General features: G+C 38.7%; 2 protein-coding genes across 2 annotated transcripts; both read left to right on the top strand.

Moving 5' to 3' along the window:
- The first annotated feature begins 1,792 nt into the window (after positions 1 to 1,792).
- On the top strand, positions 1,793 to 4,683 carry stmnd1 (stathmin domain containing 1). The gene is made up of 5 exons (XM_057355445.1): positions 1,793 to 1,937; positions 2,252 to 2,402; positions 3,080 to 3,213; positions 3,326 to 3,457; positions 3,582 to 4,683. The coding sequence occupies exons 1-5, from the start codon at positions 1,875 to 1,877 to the stop codon at positions 3,822 to 3,824; spliced, it is 723 nt and encodes a 240-aa protein (XP_057211428.1). The 5' UTR covers positions 1,793 to 1,874; the 3' UTR covers positions 3,825 to 4,683.
- A 2,080-nt stretch (positions 4,684 to 6,763) lies between these two features.
- Positions 6,764 to 15,644, top strand: rbm24a (RNA binding motif protein 24a). The gene is made up of 4 exons (XM_057355519.1): positions 6,764 to 7,243; positions 8,027 to 8,150; positions 8,574 to 8,628; positions 13,138 to 15,644. The coding sequence occupies exons 1-4, from the start codon at positions 7,076 to 7,078 to the stop codon at positions 13,481 to 13,483; spliced, it is 693 nt and encodes a 230-aa protein (XP_057211502.1). The 5' UTR covers positions 6,764 to 7,075; the 3' UTR covers positions 13,484 to 15,644.
- Positions 15,645 to 17,708: the final 2,064 nt, after the last annotated feature.

Raw genomic sequence — 17,708 nt, 5'->3', positions numbered from 1 at the left:
AAAGCAGTTTCACTTCTTATTTATTCCTATTTACTTATTCGTAAATTTACATAATTGAATACAAATAAAGTTGCATTAAAATATCTGTTAATTCCAGTCACATATTTGATTGGTCAGCAAGTGTATATACATGGGTTTGAATGGATTTGATTTTGAAAGTATCAAACATGCTGTCAGGTGTTCCAGAAGCCATGATAGACAACTTCAGGGATGGCAAGTTAAACATCACAGACGGACTTGTTATGGAGAAAACCTGTGTGAATTTAACACAAGCATATCAGGAACACATTTTGAAATGAACAGTCTGTGAAAACACAGATAAAGTCGATTTTTAATTTTTCTGAATACATTCCTTCTGCTGTGATGAGCAAATTTTAAGACAGCAGTGTCAGAACCAACTCTGCTACAAGATCAGCAGATTCTATAGCCATCTTTAAGAATCGTCTGAAAACACATCTCTTCCGTCAACACCTGACTGATCAGTTCTGACTTCTATCTCTTTTCTACTCTTTCAAAAAAAATAAACTTAGCTCTGTATACTGTGGTAGGATATATGAAACCAGTTTTCTTTTATTGCACTTATGCTTGTTGTCCTTATGTTGTTCCAATTGCTTCCATTGTTTCCCTCATCTGTAAGTCGCTTTGGATAAAAGCGTCTGCTAAATGACTAAATGTAAATGTAAATGTATGAACTTTCTTTTTAATGAAGCATACTGTAGGGGGAGCAGTATCTGACAGAAACATTCTCAGCAGTCAGGATATGTTCCCCCTGCTCTGATGGTCAGGTTTTGAAGTGGAAAGTGACAAGTGTGAAGCCCAACCCAAAGCTGTCTATGATGCCATAGTGGTTAGTAATGTTATAACATGATTCAGAGCTTATTGGGTTGAGTGTTGTCCAAGCTTATTTTTCAAATCATATGTGGGGAACCTCATACAACAGTTACATTCACAGATGTCAGGATAGGTATTCCCTTCTATAATGGGCAAATTTTCTGATAGCAGCTTTATAATCTCAAAACTTACTTGTTGCGACGTAGACAGTGAGCTATGTTAATTGAAGACATGAACTCTCCATCCAATGGAACACTGAGGGGAACAGTATCTGACTAATATTTTCATTTGCTATAATAGGTTTCCCATTCAATCTTGGAAAACGTTAGTGATAGCAGGCTTAAAATCCAAAAAGTTGTGGGGTAGACAGTGTAGGTTTCAGACATGTATTAACTTTTTATGTTATGGACCTCAAGACTCAGGATGTGTTCCCCCTGTTTGATGGACAAATTTGATGATTTTAAATATGACAGCCAATATTAAAGATATCAAAACATTATTTTCACAGAATGTGCTTTATAAGATAGTTTTATGTAGAAAACAGTAAAGCACAAAAAAATACTTTTTCACAGACAGGCTCACAAATTCTTAGAGAATTTTTATATTTTGGTTAACTATTCACCAAAATACACTTTAATGACTGATTTTATTGCTCCTGTATGCCACTAGCCTAAAACGTACTTTATATATCTGTTGCAATTGGTCAAATGTTTCCTTAATTTAATTTAAAAGTGTCATTTTTAAAGTAACCTTGTGACTAATTAACTAAGGCAACAGCTGAATTGTATCATTTTTAAAGTTATTAGTTGCCATCTTCAAGCTTTTGTTTTATTTTTGAACAATTTAAAGCCAGGGCAACATAACAGGTTACGTGACCTCTAGTACACGGTCAGATTTATTGTGGCAACGGTTCGTAGCAACGCAAAGAGTCCATGACGACGACAGAGGATAATGTGTTGGAATGCGACAGTGTTTAAAGACTTTTCACAGATCAGATAGTTTCTGAGCAACACTGAAACATCGCGCTGTCGTGTGCAATAAATATGGGATGTGGGAGCTCCAAAATCACGGTGGTTGAACCCGTAAAACCGTGCAGCAGAAATGAGGTAGGCAGCCTCGTTATTTCGTTTTTTATGGTTAATATCAATTAGGCCTAACTATAGCTATTAAAGTAAATCGATAGGGGTTATAAAGTTGAAAGAAATTCACCGAAACGATGGAATACTCTTTCCCAATACAACGGTCATTGTTTCATATATATATATATATATATATATATATATATAAACGCGAGTTATATGAATAATTAAACACAATGCGTTACACCTTGGGGTTACACTACCAGCGTTTTATTATATGAAGCTCTTATTTTTAGCGACAGACTGATGTCTGACTTAGTCCTTTCGCTGACATTTTGCAGACCGAAATTCATGATCTTTCCGTGGCTCAGGGGGGCCCTCGTGGGGACTCCGCGGTGTCCAAAACCACCACAGACAGCGGGGTCGGTTTTGATGCCGGAGAGCCAACAGCTCTACCAGGATCTGTACCTAGACTACTACCACCCCTGCGAGGTTAGACGATAATACAATCAGAAGACCCTTTTTATTATTTTAGTGAATACATATTTGGAAAAACGAATCAGAAATATAGCCTGCTAAAGAAAAAAACAACAGAAACCTTCACAAAAATTCTAATGGTTTCCATTAAAATGCCATTATGAACCATAAGCTCTTTCCATTAAAACCATTACATAATTTGTGTGTTTTGGGCATTGTTTCATGGGATTTAACAGTGTTCTATTCTCATCTGCCAGATCCCACCAGTATCCCTGCTGAAAACAATAGAAAATATTGAAGATGTTATGGTTCTACTAGTATGTGATGGATTCTATTGTGGGATGTTAAATCCTATTGAAATAATGCCCAAAACACAATACAAAAAGGAATTTTGTAATGGTTTTAATGGAAAAAGCTAATGGTTCATAATGGTATTTTAATGGAAACCATTAGACTTTCTGTAATGGTTTCTGTTGGATTTCTATTGTTTTTTTTCAGCAGGGCATAGTTTCCATTAAAACCAAAACAATTCCCATTTTAACCATTAAATCCATTACATTTTCTGTTTTGGGCAGGATTCTATTGTTTTTCTTTTAGCAAACCTGATAAACAGCAATGTTCTATTGCACACAATTAGCCAAACTTTAAACAATAAATCTAGCACTTATTATGTTATGCATTGTCAAAACTAGCCCAGAGTCCTGCATTAGCCCAGCAGAGCCATGAGAGACCCAAGTCCAGCACCATCCTGGAGGAACTGCTTACTCAGGGAATCATTCCAGCTCAGCCGAGACAGGGCACCAGTGGAGAGGCCTACAACATTCTGGTAAGATAGGCTTTATCAAGTTCCATCTGTCTTGCTAACTTAGCTTCAAACCTATCCATGTACATATGTTCATTTTTCTTCTACTGTGAATAAAAAACGTTGTATCTGTCAGATGGATGACGTTGGAAAGCCAAGGAGCAGACCACCCGCTCGGCTGGAGTCGCTTAAAACCCAAAAAGAACAAGCGGTCACGGGAAAAGAAGACATTGAGATCAAGATGAGCCAGGTTGAGAAAAGAAGAAAGGTGAAGCAAAGCCTAATGTCACTCAAAACTTGCCGTTTATTATTTTAGATGATTGAGGCTGTATAAGCATGCAGACATTTAATGCAGACATTTAATGAGTAATGAGACGTTATCTTTTTTTTAGGAAAGAGAGGAAGACCTAAAACTTAGGTTGAGGACTAAATCCGCACGGCCTCGTATTTTTGCAGAGGAACAAAACCATTTAGAACCGGTCCATTCTGAGCAGCTTCCTGTCCCAACCCGAACCAAAGAGCTACAGACACCAATGGATAAAAAGTCTGAGGACCAAAGACTTGCTGACTCCCCAGAAGTGGAAAATGACTCCACCTTTCAACAGATTGAAAGCACAGATGACTTTGGCTTTTAGACCTGCTCCATTCTCTTGGTTTATTCCAGACTAGAGCAGACTAAATTGCCACTGTTCATACAGAAAGAGTTTAATCTAGGGGTGTTCCTACATGTACATTCTTAGAGTTGCACATGCACTTTACAGGTCATTATTAATCTCGATTTAGCACAGAGTGTATGGGTCAGATATGACTCTGATCTCAGTTGTTACATTATTATATAGGAAAAATAAAATAGAAATCATGTGCCTTATTGGTTTAAACATCAAGACAACTAAATAATGAATGATAGATTAAGGATGAAATACTGGTTTGAGTGGCCAATGCTTTTGCAGAATTTTCTTTTATGCAGAACTGAGTTTTGTTCATTATTCTTGTGAAATCTAGTTTTCATCTTATATGAAATTGATATATTTGCATATGTTGCTATTATGTAAAATCTGTTGACATTAATTTATAAATGTTTTCAATGACACTTTCAAAAATTAACCATTGTTTTCGACAACATACACTGAAAACAGTTAGTGTAGTTAAACCCAGAAATTAGTCATGGTTTTGCTGCAGTAACCATTGTTTAGGCCTAACCATGCATGGTATTTGTTGTAAAAACATTTCAAACGGTTATCTAAATTGTAATCAATATGCCGAAAATATGAGTTTATTTTTCGTATGGGACAGTCAATAAATATTTTAAGAACGTGTTTTTGCGTTCATGTCACAGAAGGCCACAAGGAGTCGCTAGTCGCATAAGGCAAGAGGGCTGAGACATGGATCTTGGCCTCTGTTATAGGATTCTGAGATAGCTCTTTTATATGTTAGTTTATCTCTTTGCAGTTATGGTGGTGTACTGTAACCAAGCTTACTGCAATTGGCTAATTATACAAACTATGCACCAAAACATGTTGTCATTTGAAGAGTGTGTGTGTCTGTGTTTTGTGTCTGCTGTTACAGCTGCCAGTGATTTGTCTGTTTGACTGCACTGACATTCTGACAGGTCCCACCTGTTATGTTACATTTGAAAATGGCCCCTCTTTCAAAGCAGTTAAAGTCGTACCAAATTGGTTCTTGGCTGACAGCCTTTTTATTACAGTATATGAAAAGCCTAAAACATTAAAATACAAGCACTGCACAATTAGAATTTGACTGACCTTTAAGGAATAAAAACTAAACAGAACAGAAGTCTATAGAGTTTTAAAAGCTGCTTGAATAGACATACATCACAGAGTTTTTCAGCTGTTCACTCGAACCAATGACCTCTGAATGCAGTAAATGTGTGTTTGTGTGAGTGAGTGAGTGAATGACTGAATGACTGACTGTGTTTGACAGGTGGATTGTGTTGAGTGCTCTCCAAAATCTGTTCTTTTTGTTTGACTAACCCAGACCCAGTGTAGACCACCAAGCATCATCCTGAAAAGATTTCTTTTTAAAACATGGAGGTTGCATCTGACACAGCAATTTTATTTCCATTAACTTGAATCGAAAATTCATTGGACTCATTGATAGGTGTCCATAAAACTGCAAACCGTTAATGTCTTGTAGGTAAACGGAGACAGGCTTCTGAAAGAAGATAGGCCTTCTTTTGTAATCCAGTTGAAATACAAAGCCACATCTCCCTCCAAGCACCTCAGCTCGTGGCTTAATGGGCGTGTGTGCCTCCATGAATAAATTAGTGGACTCATGAACATGCTCTATCCAGTTGCAGCCTAACATTTTTTATATAATGCCTCAATTATCCGTGTATGGGCGTCAGGATCTCCACATGGCTTGGCGGGTCACACCACATAGACTAGTTCTCGGGTTGCAAGCTTCCACAAAAACTCCATCACCTGAGTGCTGTGGAAGTTGTATGGTCTAAATGAGAAGCATGCTTAATAATTTACTGAGGCATATCACATTCCTCCCAATTGTTTGGAGGCCTAGAAGATTGTCTTTTCTTTTTGTTCTAAATGAGGCTGGAATGACGTCAGCAATTGTTGTTGGAAAGATGTAGCACATATGTCAAAATAGTATAAAAAATTAAACTATAGCCAAACTAAACTACAGTATATTAGACAATAAATAGTAAATGACTTGAAATAAAAGTTTTATTTGACAGTGGCAAATAAAGTACCATGCAGAAATAATATACACTTCTAAAACTATAAACAACTGATTTCTGTTTTCTAATTCTTGTTGAACATGTACACATATTAGGGACTATATGGAATAGTTGTGCTATTGAAAATTCATGTTACTCCGCATGACTATTTAAATGAACTGCAAAAAAATCTACAAGTTGATAAAAATGTTAAAACGCTTACACCATGACAGTTGGGGAGCCTTAAATATAATGACACTATTCATTATGCATTCATAAAAATGTTAATATACAATTGTGATGTATTAAAGCAGTAGAGAAATATGTTGACTGTACAATGTGCGCTTTTACGCACGCACACACTTATCCAGAGACGCAGTAAGAAACTTTGGAAACATGTCCGGACATTCTCCCAGTTTTTAGTTTCAATGAAACAGCATTTGAACAGCGTCCGTCATCTACAACATGTGTTTCTTTTTATTTGACACACACGGTCACCATAAAGAACTCTTTTAACCACCACATGCCAAGCTGTCCTAACGGACACGCTATGACTGATCAGATATTGGCATGACTTTTGTGTTAATCTACACAATGTCTATCATTTTGTTTTTAGTCAATCCGACAATAAAGTGTTGCGTATAGAATGGATTTACTTTTCATTTTATTTCTCTCTTCTCGTACAGGCAACAACTGTGCATGCATTTACTGAAACAACAACAACTGCGTGAAATGTCTGTACAGTTCTTCAACAAAGGCACACAAATACCCGTTGTGCGCTGTCCAGCTGTTGTTCAGCGCGTGTAGTGGGCGTGTGGGCGCCTCGCTCGTACCTCCCTCAAAGCGATCTGGGTGTGGTTTAACCGGGCACTTTTAGGAACGGGTCACACGAACTTTTTAGAAGTCACGTCAGTTTGGAAGAGGAGCTCGACCCACCTGATGATCCTTGGCTCAATCCGCTCCACGTTACTTACCAAGGAACGGCAAATTAATCTACCTCTTACGTGAAACACATCCACGCGCGTTTTAAATTTTCAAAAGTCGCCTTTGGTAACTTCGCTTGCGCGCGCCGTCTAGTGATTATTTTAAAGGGATATTGAAGGGGCGGTCAAGTCATTATCAAGCCTAAAACGTTGCACTACGTTTGGTCGTTTGTTTTCTTTTTAGTTTTTGAACTTGGGCGTTTTTGCGAGGATGCATACCACCCAAAAGGACACCACTTACACCAAGATATTTGTCGGCGGTCTTCCGTACCATACGACGGATTCCAGTCTTAGGAAATATTTTGAAGTGTTTGGGGAAATCGAAGAAGCTGTGGTGATTACCGACAGACAGACTGGAAAGTCCAGGGGTTATGGATTTGTAAGTATTTTCCCAATATTTTCCTCTTTCCCAATTCCCTTGTTAGGGGCTGTCAAGCGCAGGCGCTTGGCATACACAACTGCTGTCTGACAGCATGACACAACGTTTAAAATGGCAACAGGTCTCCTTGAAGCCGAGAATAAGCTTTCATAAACTTGTTTTGAAACGCAAACGCATTGCTCCCCGTGCGCATCAGTATCTCCATTGATTGTGCCTTATATTCTTTAACGAATGCAAAAACCTAGATCTTCACGGAATTGTTTTAGATGTTCTACATTTATTAATTTTAATAATACATCTTGAGACATATCAAGTTAAGTCACAAAACAAATCACAAAGCATAAAAACTGTTCCTGACCCACTAAACTGCGCTTTTGGAGACTAACAGGCCCATATTGGCTCAGCTGTCGAGTTTGACTAGAAGCACCCTGATAAGCGTTTCAGTAAACAAGGCAACTTGTAAAGTTTTGACAGCGCACACACCAGAAGTTAAACGACTCCAACAGATGTCAAAACGACCTGTTAGAAAAAAGCTTGTGTGATATCGGTTTGTATCGATTTTCTCCAGCCTCCGAATAATACACAGCGTCTTGTGTTTAAAGCTTCATTTGGGCCAGAGGTCATGAGTATTTGGTCAAACGAGTTATCTGAAATCTGCCATGGCGTTAGCTAACAGAGTCTAGAAGCTTGTTTTGGCTAAACGTAAAAAATATGTTTGTTTCTTCAAGATCATTTTTTACTTTCCCAAATGTCTCTCTATTTAAACTGTCCATTCTAAACTAGGTAACTATGGCAGACCGATCTGCCGCAGACAGAGCTTGCAAGGACCCCAACCCCATTATCGATGGCAGGAAGGCCAACGTTAACCTGGCTTATCTGGGAGCCAAGCCACGGGTGATGCAGCCAGGTAAGGCTTTTATACATGTGTTGATATGCAAAAGGCACATAAAGATCACAATCATCAGTGAAAACCATTGGATGCCAGCGCTGTAGCTCTGTAAACCTGTTGGACACGGGGTTGAAAACTAAGTACAGATATGCTGTGCAAAAGCACAGGCTATTGTGTAGTTTTATTGTGTGTGCATGTGCTGATGTTTCCCCAGGGGTTGTGGCTGTTTTTTTAAGTCTAAATTAATGATAAACAGTAAAGGTTGTTAGTGTGCCTGATGTAACAATGGGATTTACCCCCATGTACTTAATGCATTCAACACACAAGTAGTTCAATTAGAAATATGAACCATCTTTAGCAGGTTGATTTATGATAAGAATGTAGTTTTGTGAAAACGAGTGGGGAATTAATATAAACTTGTTTTTAATATTTTTGTTGCAGGTTTTACTTTTGGTGTTCCTCAAATTCACCCTGCATTCATTCAGAGACCATACGGGTGAGTGACAGTTACACCTTCAAACTCCCCAAAATGTTGATGTTCAGTGGTAGTTTGACAGTTTTTGAACGGTTTGAAGTCTGTACATTCATTATATTAACAAGTTAAATGGGAAATAATAGCGGAATAAGACACAATGTTTATGCAGAATGTCTAACCCTTCCTCAATACATGTGTGTGTGTGTGGAAGAACCACTTTGACTGCACACCATCGCCTGACTCAATGTTGTCTATCTTTCTCTGGTCCGACAGGCTCGATTTGGGTTAAGATAACTGGTGGTTTGAGGAATAGCTCTGAGAGCTTTGTGCAGATCAGTAGCTACACTACCTGTAGACTCAAACACACAAAAACACATGAAATGGTGATTACAGATGCATGTATGTTGCTTTCAATTTGGTTTGGACTTTCACTTTTAATAGTACATAGAGTTGTGTGTGCCTTTTACCGTTATGAAGTGGTGTTGATAGCTTAACTGTGTGCTTTTTTTAATTTGATAGAAATAAGGCTGGATTTGGGGTGCTGTATTTCCGTGTTGTGGAGGAGTGATATAACTTTGCCAGAGAGCAAAGTGTGATTTGTAGTTTGCTTTTTCATTTGTTTTCCTCACGTTTTGAATTGCCGGAGCTTGTGTTTTTGATGATTATTTTGATTTTCTTTCACCTTTTTTGTGTTTCTTGTTATTGGAGTGAGTGCCGTTTGTTTTGTGTGCCGTTGTTGAATCCTCTTCACGCCAAACCAACAGCCCGACTACAAACTTGCACGTTTTTCGGTTTTATTTTGCTCACTGATTGAGAGTCCTGTCACACTCACAGCACAGAGAGTATGACACACACTCACCCTTTACCGTTCTCTCCCATCTCCATTGTGTCTCTCTCTCTCTCGCTCGCTCTCTCTCGCTCTCTCTCCTTTAGCCCTATAAGGCATCCTGCAGTGGATCCAGAATCCCCCGAGTCCTGCGGTTTCTCTCGTAGTGATGATGTCCGATCATCTGTATTAATTCTGAAAGCAAGAAGATTTAAAGGGATAGTTCATCCGATTCCGAACATACAAATTTTGTCCTTTCGTTTCAAATATGATTTATTTCTTTGAGATACAGATAATTGCGTAGTGTTAGTGGAGATCTTTTCTATACAGCAAAAGTGGATTGGGGTTTGCGAAAGTCACATACTGTGACTAACGTATCAATGTTTATGATACGTTTATGGTGTGTTTAGTCTTTTTTTGTTGTATTGAAAAGAACCGCCCGGACATTCTGTCTAACAAAAAGAGAAGTCTGTATCGTTTTAAAAGCAGAATGTCCTAGAAAAAGGTTTAAACGGGCAACTGGACAATATACAGTGTTGACGGGCAAAATAACATTTATGGCAGTCGTTCAGTGTTTCCGAAGATTCCGCATTGTGTCTGTATGCGTGTGGGTGAGTGTGTGTCTTTTTGTGTATGTGTGTCTGTGACATGCATGCATGTGTTTGCAGTGTTGTGAGTCCTCTTCTGTGACAAAAAAAAGGTCTGGATGCCACAGCCCCCTGAGCGAGCCTTCGTCACATGGCCCCGTGCGGCGTTAAGGAAAACAAGCTTCACCATTGTTTCCCGTAAAGGCTGTAGTGCTGACAGTGCAGTCGCATAAAGCTCTCTTGCTTTTAATTCTCTCTCTTTCTCTTTGACTCTGGTCACTCTCTCTCGGCTTGGGGGGGCTGGTCTGCTCCTGACATTTAGTTCGAGATAAACTTCAACAAGGCCCAACATGTGCAACACTGGATCTGAATTTGTGACCATATTAGTTATGAAATCGTGTGTCAATTAATGGGCATCATACTTCGACCTTGGGGCAGTTGTCGAGTGTTGTTCTAGGGCGAGATACAACCAAACCGTGTCAGTAGTCAAACTCTGTCTGTAATATGTGGGTCAGGAATGAAATTTGCAAAGTCATACCTGATCCACAACCTTCTTTGTAGATGTTTCTCACGCACAGTTATCATGAATAAATCGGTTAAATAATCCCAATCTGGTAACAAGGTGTCCCACATCTTTTTTGATCAAGCCCTGTATGATACGCAAGTGTACTGAAGTTGTTTTCTTGCACCTGTTTATCTGAGATTTCAGCTGATGACCACATGTGTTTGCTAGTTCTGTTTCTAAGCAAGACAAGTCTAAAACAGGCCTATATTTAGATGCATCAAACTGGCAGTGGCTGAGATAGACAAACAAATATAGTTATGGACAGCCTGTTACAATAATTTATTTTGTTTGTTTAATCTTATTTTTATTTCCATTTAAGAGATCTCAAGTTACTATATAAAAACTATAGAAATACTAAATTTGTAATGTAATTTCATTCATAGATCACAACAAAAAACGTATTCTCTTCTATACAGTAGAAGTGAATAGGCCCAAGTGTTCTAAAGCAGCATATAAGTATGAGGCAGTCCATATGACTTTCGATTTTTTTATACACCTTTTCCCTATGTTCTAGTCATTCTAAAATTATATAATGGGTCTTAATTCATTATTTTGTATATTTATAAACCTTGTTATGTCCCCATTAAGTTTCAATAAAAAGTGAAAAAGACCAATAACAGAACTTGGATATGCTGTTATAAATGACTCCACATAAGAGAACAAATTGTCACTTTTGTTTTGTCGAGCCCATCTTACCGATGTTAAAGGTGAAACGTTCCTGCATTTGGAAAACACCACAATAACTCATGTGGAATGGCAGGTGGAGCAGAAAATAGTTCCCAGCCCTCCCTGTCACTCACACTGTTAGAGCCATATAAACGGTGTCCACGAGTCCTCTGCACTTTATTTAACTTTATCAACTGGTTGCAACTGAACTTTTGTCATCCCTCCGTGACCCGGCATTGCTTTTAGACGGCTGATTTAGTTGTATGTGTACCTAACTGTGACGAAGAGTTTCTTAACAGACTCATCAAACATTAAACTGTGTTTCGAGTGTAGATATACACTGAGCAGATTCATAAACAATTGCTGTGCTCAACTAATCATGTAAAATATGTCTTTGCTCTAACCCAAGCACTTAATAGCACACAGAAAATAATCCCTTAATTTAGATGCCAAATATTTGTTGTCTGTCTGTCTATGTTGTCTGTCTGTCTGTCTCATGTTTTGTATATTTTTTTGTAATTTATTAGTTTGATTGGTCTGTTTTAACACAGCCCTTTGTGTTACCTCAGACCAGCAAGGCATCTATGAAAGACTTAACCTGAGTGAGAAAAGAAAGATTTTACTCTGATTTATGGCATTATGTGAGTGGTTGATGAGTTGATGTTGGTGGTTTTACTGCTCTCCTTTTTTTCTTGATGCCTGTTTTATGCTTTTTAAATTTGGGGCAGAGGTTTTGGAGTTTGTTTGGGTGTGGTCAGGTGCTTAGGTTTGACAGATGTAATAGGGTTGCCATGATAGAGACTTTCTCTCACTTCTTCCCCCAACCTAGACAAGTTAAAATGTTGGACTCAATTCACTCCAATTCCAGGCATATCCAGCCGTTTGTAATTCCACCAGCACACATAAGAGTTTTTTTCATTCCTGCTGCAAAATAGATCTTTTTCAGACAGGCAGAGATTCTTGGTTTCTTAAAGACAAATCAGCAAAATGTTGATTAATGGGACTTTTTTATGAGAACCCGTTCTCACAACCGTTTTTCAACACCACACAGTCTTCTGTAATTTAGCGATATCCTGACATTGTATCATCTTTAGCAGTTTCGAGGTCATTCAATGTATCATTTCATCCCTGAACTAAACGTTTTCATCCGTCTGTTTAACACGCAGACAGTAGATGTAAAAAGGCCTCTGAAAGTGCAGCGGGGTACGTAATGAAAGGCAGAAAGGGCTCATTGTTCCTGATTGCTTATTTAATCAAAACTCCCCTCTGTGTGTGCTGTCCTGCCTGAGGCTCATTGTCTAAATGCGGAGGGGGAAACAGCCAGCAGCGTCCCTTTTTGAAAACTGTCCAGCTGTCAAAGTAGCTCTGACATATTCACAATACTTCCCTCATCTCCTTTCGGACTCTCCTGGGTCCTGCTGTCCCACCAGCTCTCTGCAAGACACGTATGACTTTTAGCGTAGTAGCAAATGCGGGCGCTTCTCACTTTGAATTTAAGGTAATATCACCTAAAAATAAAAATATGGACGTAAGGGTGAGTGAATGACATGAGGGTGTTGTGAATAAGGACACAACCAATAGTGTTAAATTGGGTTGGGAGTATCTGTTTGGCTGACCAATGGCAGACAAGATGGCACAATAATTACTTTACCCTATTAAAGGGGAAAAAAACATATTACTTATTCAATAAATCTAATCGCATTGTTTTACTGAGAGATGTCTATTTTGGCAACTTTATACCTCTAATAATCACTAGCAGGCATTTTCTTGGTGTTACTGTTGAAATGGGATGCTTGGCTGCGCTGTGGTTCTCCTCTGTGTTTGTGGTTGTGCATTAAATGTTTCCATTGTCGGGGCTAACAGGTTGTTGTGTTTGTTTCTCACAGGATCCCCACTCACTACGTCTACCCGCAGGCCTTCATGCAGCCCAGCGTGGTCATCCCTCACCTCCAGCCAACCGCGGCGGCCTCCACCACCGCTACATCGCCTTACATCGATTACACCGGCGCAGCCTACGCTCAGTATGCCAGCGCTGCGACTGCAGCTGCCGCCGCAGCATACGAGCAGTACCCGTACGCTGCCTCTCCCGCCGCAACCGGCTACGTAGCGACCGCCGGGTACGGCTATGCCATGCAGCAGCCACTGGCCACCGCCGCACCTGGATCTGCCGCCGCGGCTGCAGCATTCGGTCAGTACCAGCCCCAGCAGCTGCAAGCTGAACGGATGCAATAGCAACCAATGAAGCGGGCGGGAGATGAGCGGGGAGCCGACGCCCAGCAACTGCTACTAGAGGATGATAATGATGAAGAGGTGGAGGATGGTGAAGAAAATATTTGCTGGTTGTGGGTTGATTGCAAGAGGAGGAAAATACGGGAGGGGGATGGTAATTGATAGAGATTATTAGTGAGGTGGGAACTCCATTGCTTTCCATCTTGCTGTGATTAAACCAAAATCGGAAAAAAATAGCAGAAAAGGACGGAATCTAGCTTTTTACTATTTTCATTATCCTTATTATTATGTTATCTTTATTACCATAATTAATATTAGAGTAGAATATTTATTGCAAAAAGAGGTATGCAGCGACTAATCACTGGTATAGGCGCATTGTAGAGGAAAGTCCTGATGCTGTCATTAATGTAGGCGACCGTATTCTTCGAAGGACACTTGGAAAGGTCCCACGATGTTTCGATTCTGGGCCCCTAACCTTCTATTTATTCTCATTTGAGGGCTCTTTTTGTTTTGTCTTCTCAAGTGCATTTTGTTTTTGATCATCAGGGAAATGGAGCGATTTTCAGCGAATTAGAAAAGACAAACTCTGCCAATCAGGGATCGTAGACCTAACTGTGGCGAACTGAAGAGATCCAGTGTTAGCGTGTTTTATGTGTCGTGAACTACCTTTTTATCTATCAGATGCTGAATGTCCCCCTTTCTCCTCTCCCGTCTTGACCTATGCAAATGCGAGCAGGGGACAAACGTAAGCACAGGAAAAGGAGAATTTCTCTATTGCTCCCCCACGAAAGGGCATCGAACAATTTGAAGGGACTCTCAAAAGACAAAAGGACGAAGACGTATTGTATTATATGCTTACGAATACACAAAGACTAACATGTACACAGTTACACACAAATTTAAGTGTTATGTCTCTGGGCGAGGGAGAAAGCACACATATTAATATGATGATGTAGGTAAGAAAAAAAATGAAGGCATTGCTCGGTGTTCAAAACTAGTGTTTGGGGAAAAACAACGCTCTGGAAACATCACTGGTGCTCATTTGTAGACCTGTCACTGTTTAATCCCTGGGTCCATTTTGGAACTGCTTTAGCTCTGTCGACAGCTCCCTCTCTTTCTGTTCAAGAGGGTCTGGAGACTTAAGCAAAAGACCACCTGTAGATCCTCCCGATATCACCCATGTCTTCTCCATCACCAGCCGGATATCTTTCTGAGAGAGACACGTGGCTGGATAAAGACAAGGAGATGTGAAAAGGGAGGGGCTTAACACAAGCTTTTCACCCGCTATCAGACGACACCAATGAGAAACGAACTGGTCTTCACCAAGAAACATAACCGAGCACCAGCATGTCTTTTCTTAATAAGGTCTATGTATTTCAACTCGTTACAAAACAGCACTATAGCTAAAAGGATCCGAATCTGTGCGTGCGAGGGTTCTTTGTGTGCCTTACATTTGTAATGCTATTTAAAGAGACATCTGCTATTTAAGATATTTATTTTGAGTTGACTTATGTTGCGCTCCAAGATCACAGACTTGGATGCGGTACTGTACGGATATAATGTATTCATCTCATGGCATATTATTATAAGTTATTGAGTAGGTTTAGTTGTAGTATTAACAAACTCAACCAAAAATGTTGGTCTAGGACTTATTTAAGATACAATTCTGTATGTGCACTGTACAATTCTATTTTTTTCTTTCTATACATTTGGAATTTTAGAACGTGACATTAAATATTGGCTAGTTTAATGCCTATCGTAGGACATTTATTTTATTGCAGGCCTGTTATTCCAGGCATGTTATCTACATTTGTCATATTTAGAACAACAACAAAAATACTGGCGAAATCTAAGGGACATGCTGCTTCATACAATAGAATGTATTGTCAATGTCAAGGATGGATGCTGTGCTTCTATTGCTTTAAATATGCATCAGATGGGCAATTTTACACTGTTAAGAATTTTTATACTTGAACTCTTTCTTACAAGGGAAAATATGAAAAAAAGTGTAACAACACAACAAGCAAACAAAAGACATTGTCACTGGATTTGGGCATGTAAAGTGTTATTATTTAAATACAAACGTTATGTAGGTATTGAAGCCTTATTTCAGATTTTCAACACTATTTACTCTAAATGGAAATAAAAAGGTTCTATATTTAAACCTCAAATGCTTTCTTTATTGGACAATAATCCTGCTGTCTGTTGTATTTGCAGTTCATTGGATTCCTGAATTATGTGATCACCACGTTGTGTAATTCATTCACTGTATTTCAAAAGCACACATTCTAGGCTTATTGTTATCACTGTTCTACTATTATTTTAGCGTTTATTTCATGCTTCACTGGCTTTAAACCCTCATGTTTTGTTTGTTGGGGTCTTTGTTTGGACAGGCTTCAGAAAGTATCTTTACTACAGTCACACTGCAGTGACAAAGAACAAGCCATCATGTATTGCTTCATGGATGAAGGTGTCGTGAAAAATAAGCAGAGGTGCTCAGCAAGTCACAATATAAACACACAAGCTGTCACGTTGCCACACACAGAGATGCTTATTTATGTCTTGTTTATGCTGGTTGGTAAAGTAAGTGTTTAAACTGACCTGAACTCGCGTGTTCAGACGTTGCTTAATAATGGAGCTGCTCAAGCTCAGTTATCAGTTTACCTCATTCTTTGTTTTCTTTGGAAGTTCTTTCTTTTTTTTAAATCACTAAAAAGGTCAAACAGATTTTGTGCGTCTTTCTGACCCCAAACAGAAAGACCACAAGAACATTTCAATTGTTTAAAAATAAGCGTTAAGGTATCAGGTTAATACTTATGAAAATTTTTATAAACAAAGCAGTCAAAGTGCGATAGCTTACTTCAACTGTATACAATAAAACATTTTACATTTCTTTAGGGTCTCAGAGATTTCATATTTACAACATGAATGAATGAACGCAATAAGATTTTCTGCTACACAGTTTACTAGTAGTTTAGTTTGCTTTTTCTTTCGAATTGTCGAATTGACAATTAAAAAATTGTTACCAGTCATATTACTTCGTTTTAAACCATTTATATAAAAAATCATTTCAATATACCATTAATTTTACACTTACAGTACATCAGTTGGGTCTTTGTGACCTCAAACATGACAGTAACCTGTCTTAAACCTAACAGAACATGAACATTTAAAGAGAACTTTTACTAAATGTTGATCTCACATTGTTGATTTGCTAATGTGTTTGTGTAACTCATGCTGTCAGCATTGCTTAATATAATGACTTGTCAGGTGGTGATATTAAGCTTTTAGGTATGTGTGTTTCCATTTACCAACCTTACATCCGGATGATTCTGGATATGGTGTAGATTGAGCAATGTTAGCCAGATCATTGTGACAAGGATCTGAGATCCACCATGTTGACCTAGATGTATACCCAATCTTCTAGTGTTCACAAGTGTGCACTTTGTGTAATGACCGTAAACCACAGCCCTCACATCTACCTTTAAATATAACCCTGACAACACAAGTTTCATCTGTACTTAAAACCAAACCAGCACATGTATACCTTAATACCGTCTCTCTCACATATTAGAAACATGCAACTTGGTAAATTATTCAGGGTCTTTCTAATCAATTAGAAATGCCAAAAGGGCCGTGCACATGGCACTTCTCCTTGAGTACGTGCTATTTCTGCCTCCCATGTAATCTAATGCAGGCTCATGTCTTAGTACCACGATGACACAGCAGTGGTGGAAACTTACCACCCCACATCATCAAGGACGTCTGTCTTACATCGGCCGTGACAACAAGAGAGGTGCGGGAAGAAATTACCACCGGGAACTGATGCCGAATGAAGGGATATCACATTGTCTACTGATACTGGTTGACAGACAGATTGCTTGATAATGTTATCTGTTAGGTGGTGTCAAATGTGCACCATAATTATATATAGTATATAAAGTATGTAATATATAGACTCCACATAGGCTATAATACTAGAATATGTGTGTATAAATGCACACGTTATAAATATATACTCGTATTATATTGTAATCGTATTATATTGTATTGTCATTGTGTTGAATGTCTGTACTAGAAGCTTCCAACACCAAAGAAAATTCCTTGTGTGTGCAAGCACACTTGGCAATAAAGCTCTTCTGATTCTGATTCTGATTCTGATATACATATGAAAATATGCTACCATACTTTTTGTAAATGACATGAATACAATTTCAAATAAATTAAT

This window comes from Triplophysa rosa, linkage group LG16 (assembly GCF_024868665.1).
Source record: "Triplophysa rosa linkage group LG16, Trosa_1v2, whole genome shotgun sequence".
In the NCBI taxonomy this organism is placed as follows: domain Eukaryota; kingdom Metazoa; phylum Chordata; class Actinopteri; order Cypriniformes; family Nemacheilidae; genus Triplophysa; species Triplophysa rosa.
The sequence above is the reverse complement of the archived record's forward strand: the minus strand, read 5'-3'. Positions and strand labels throughout refer to the sequence as shown.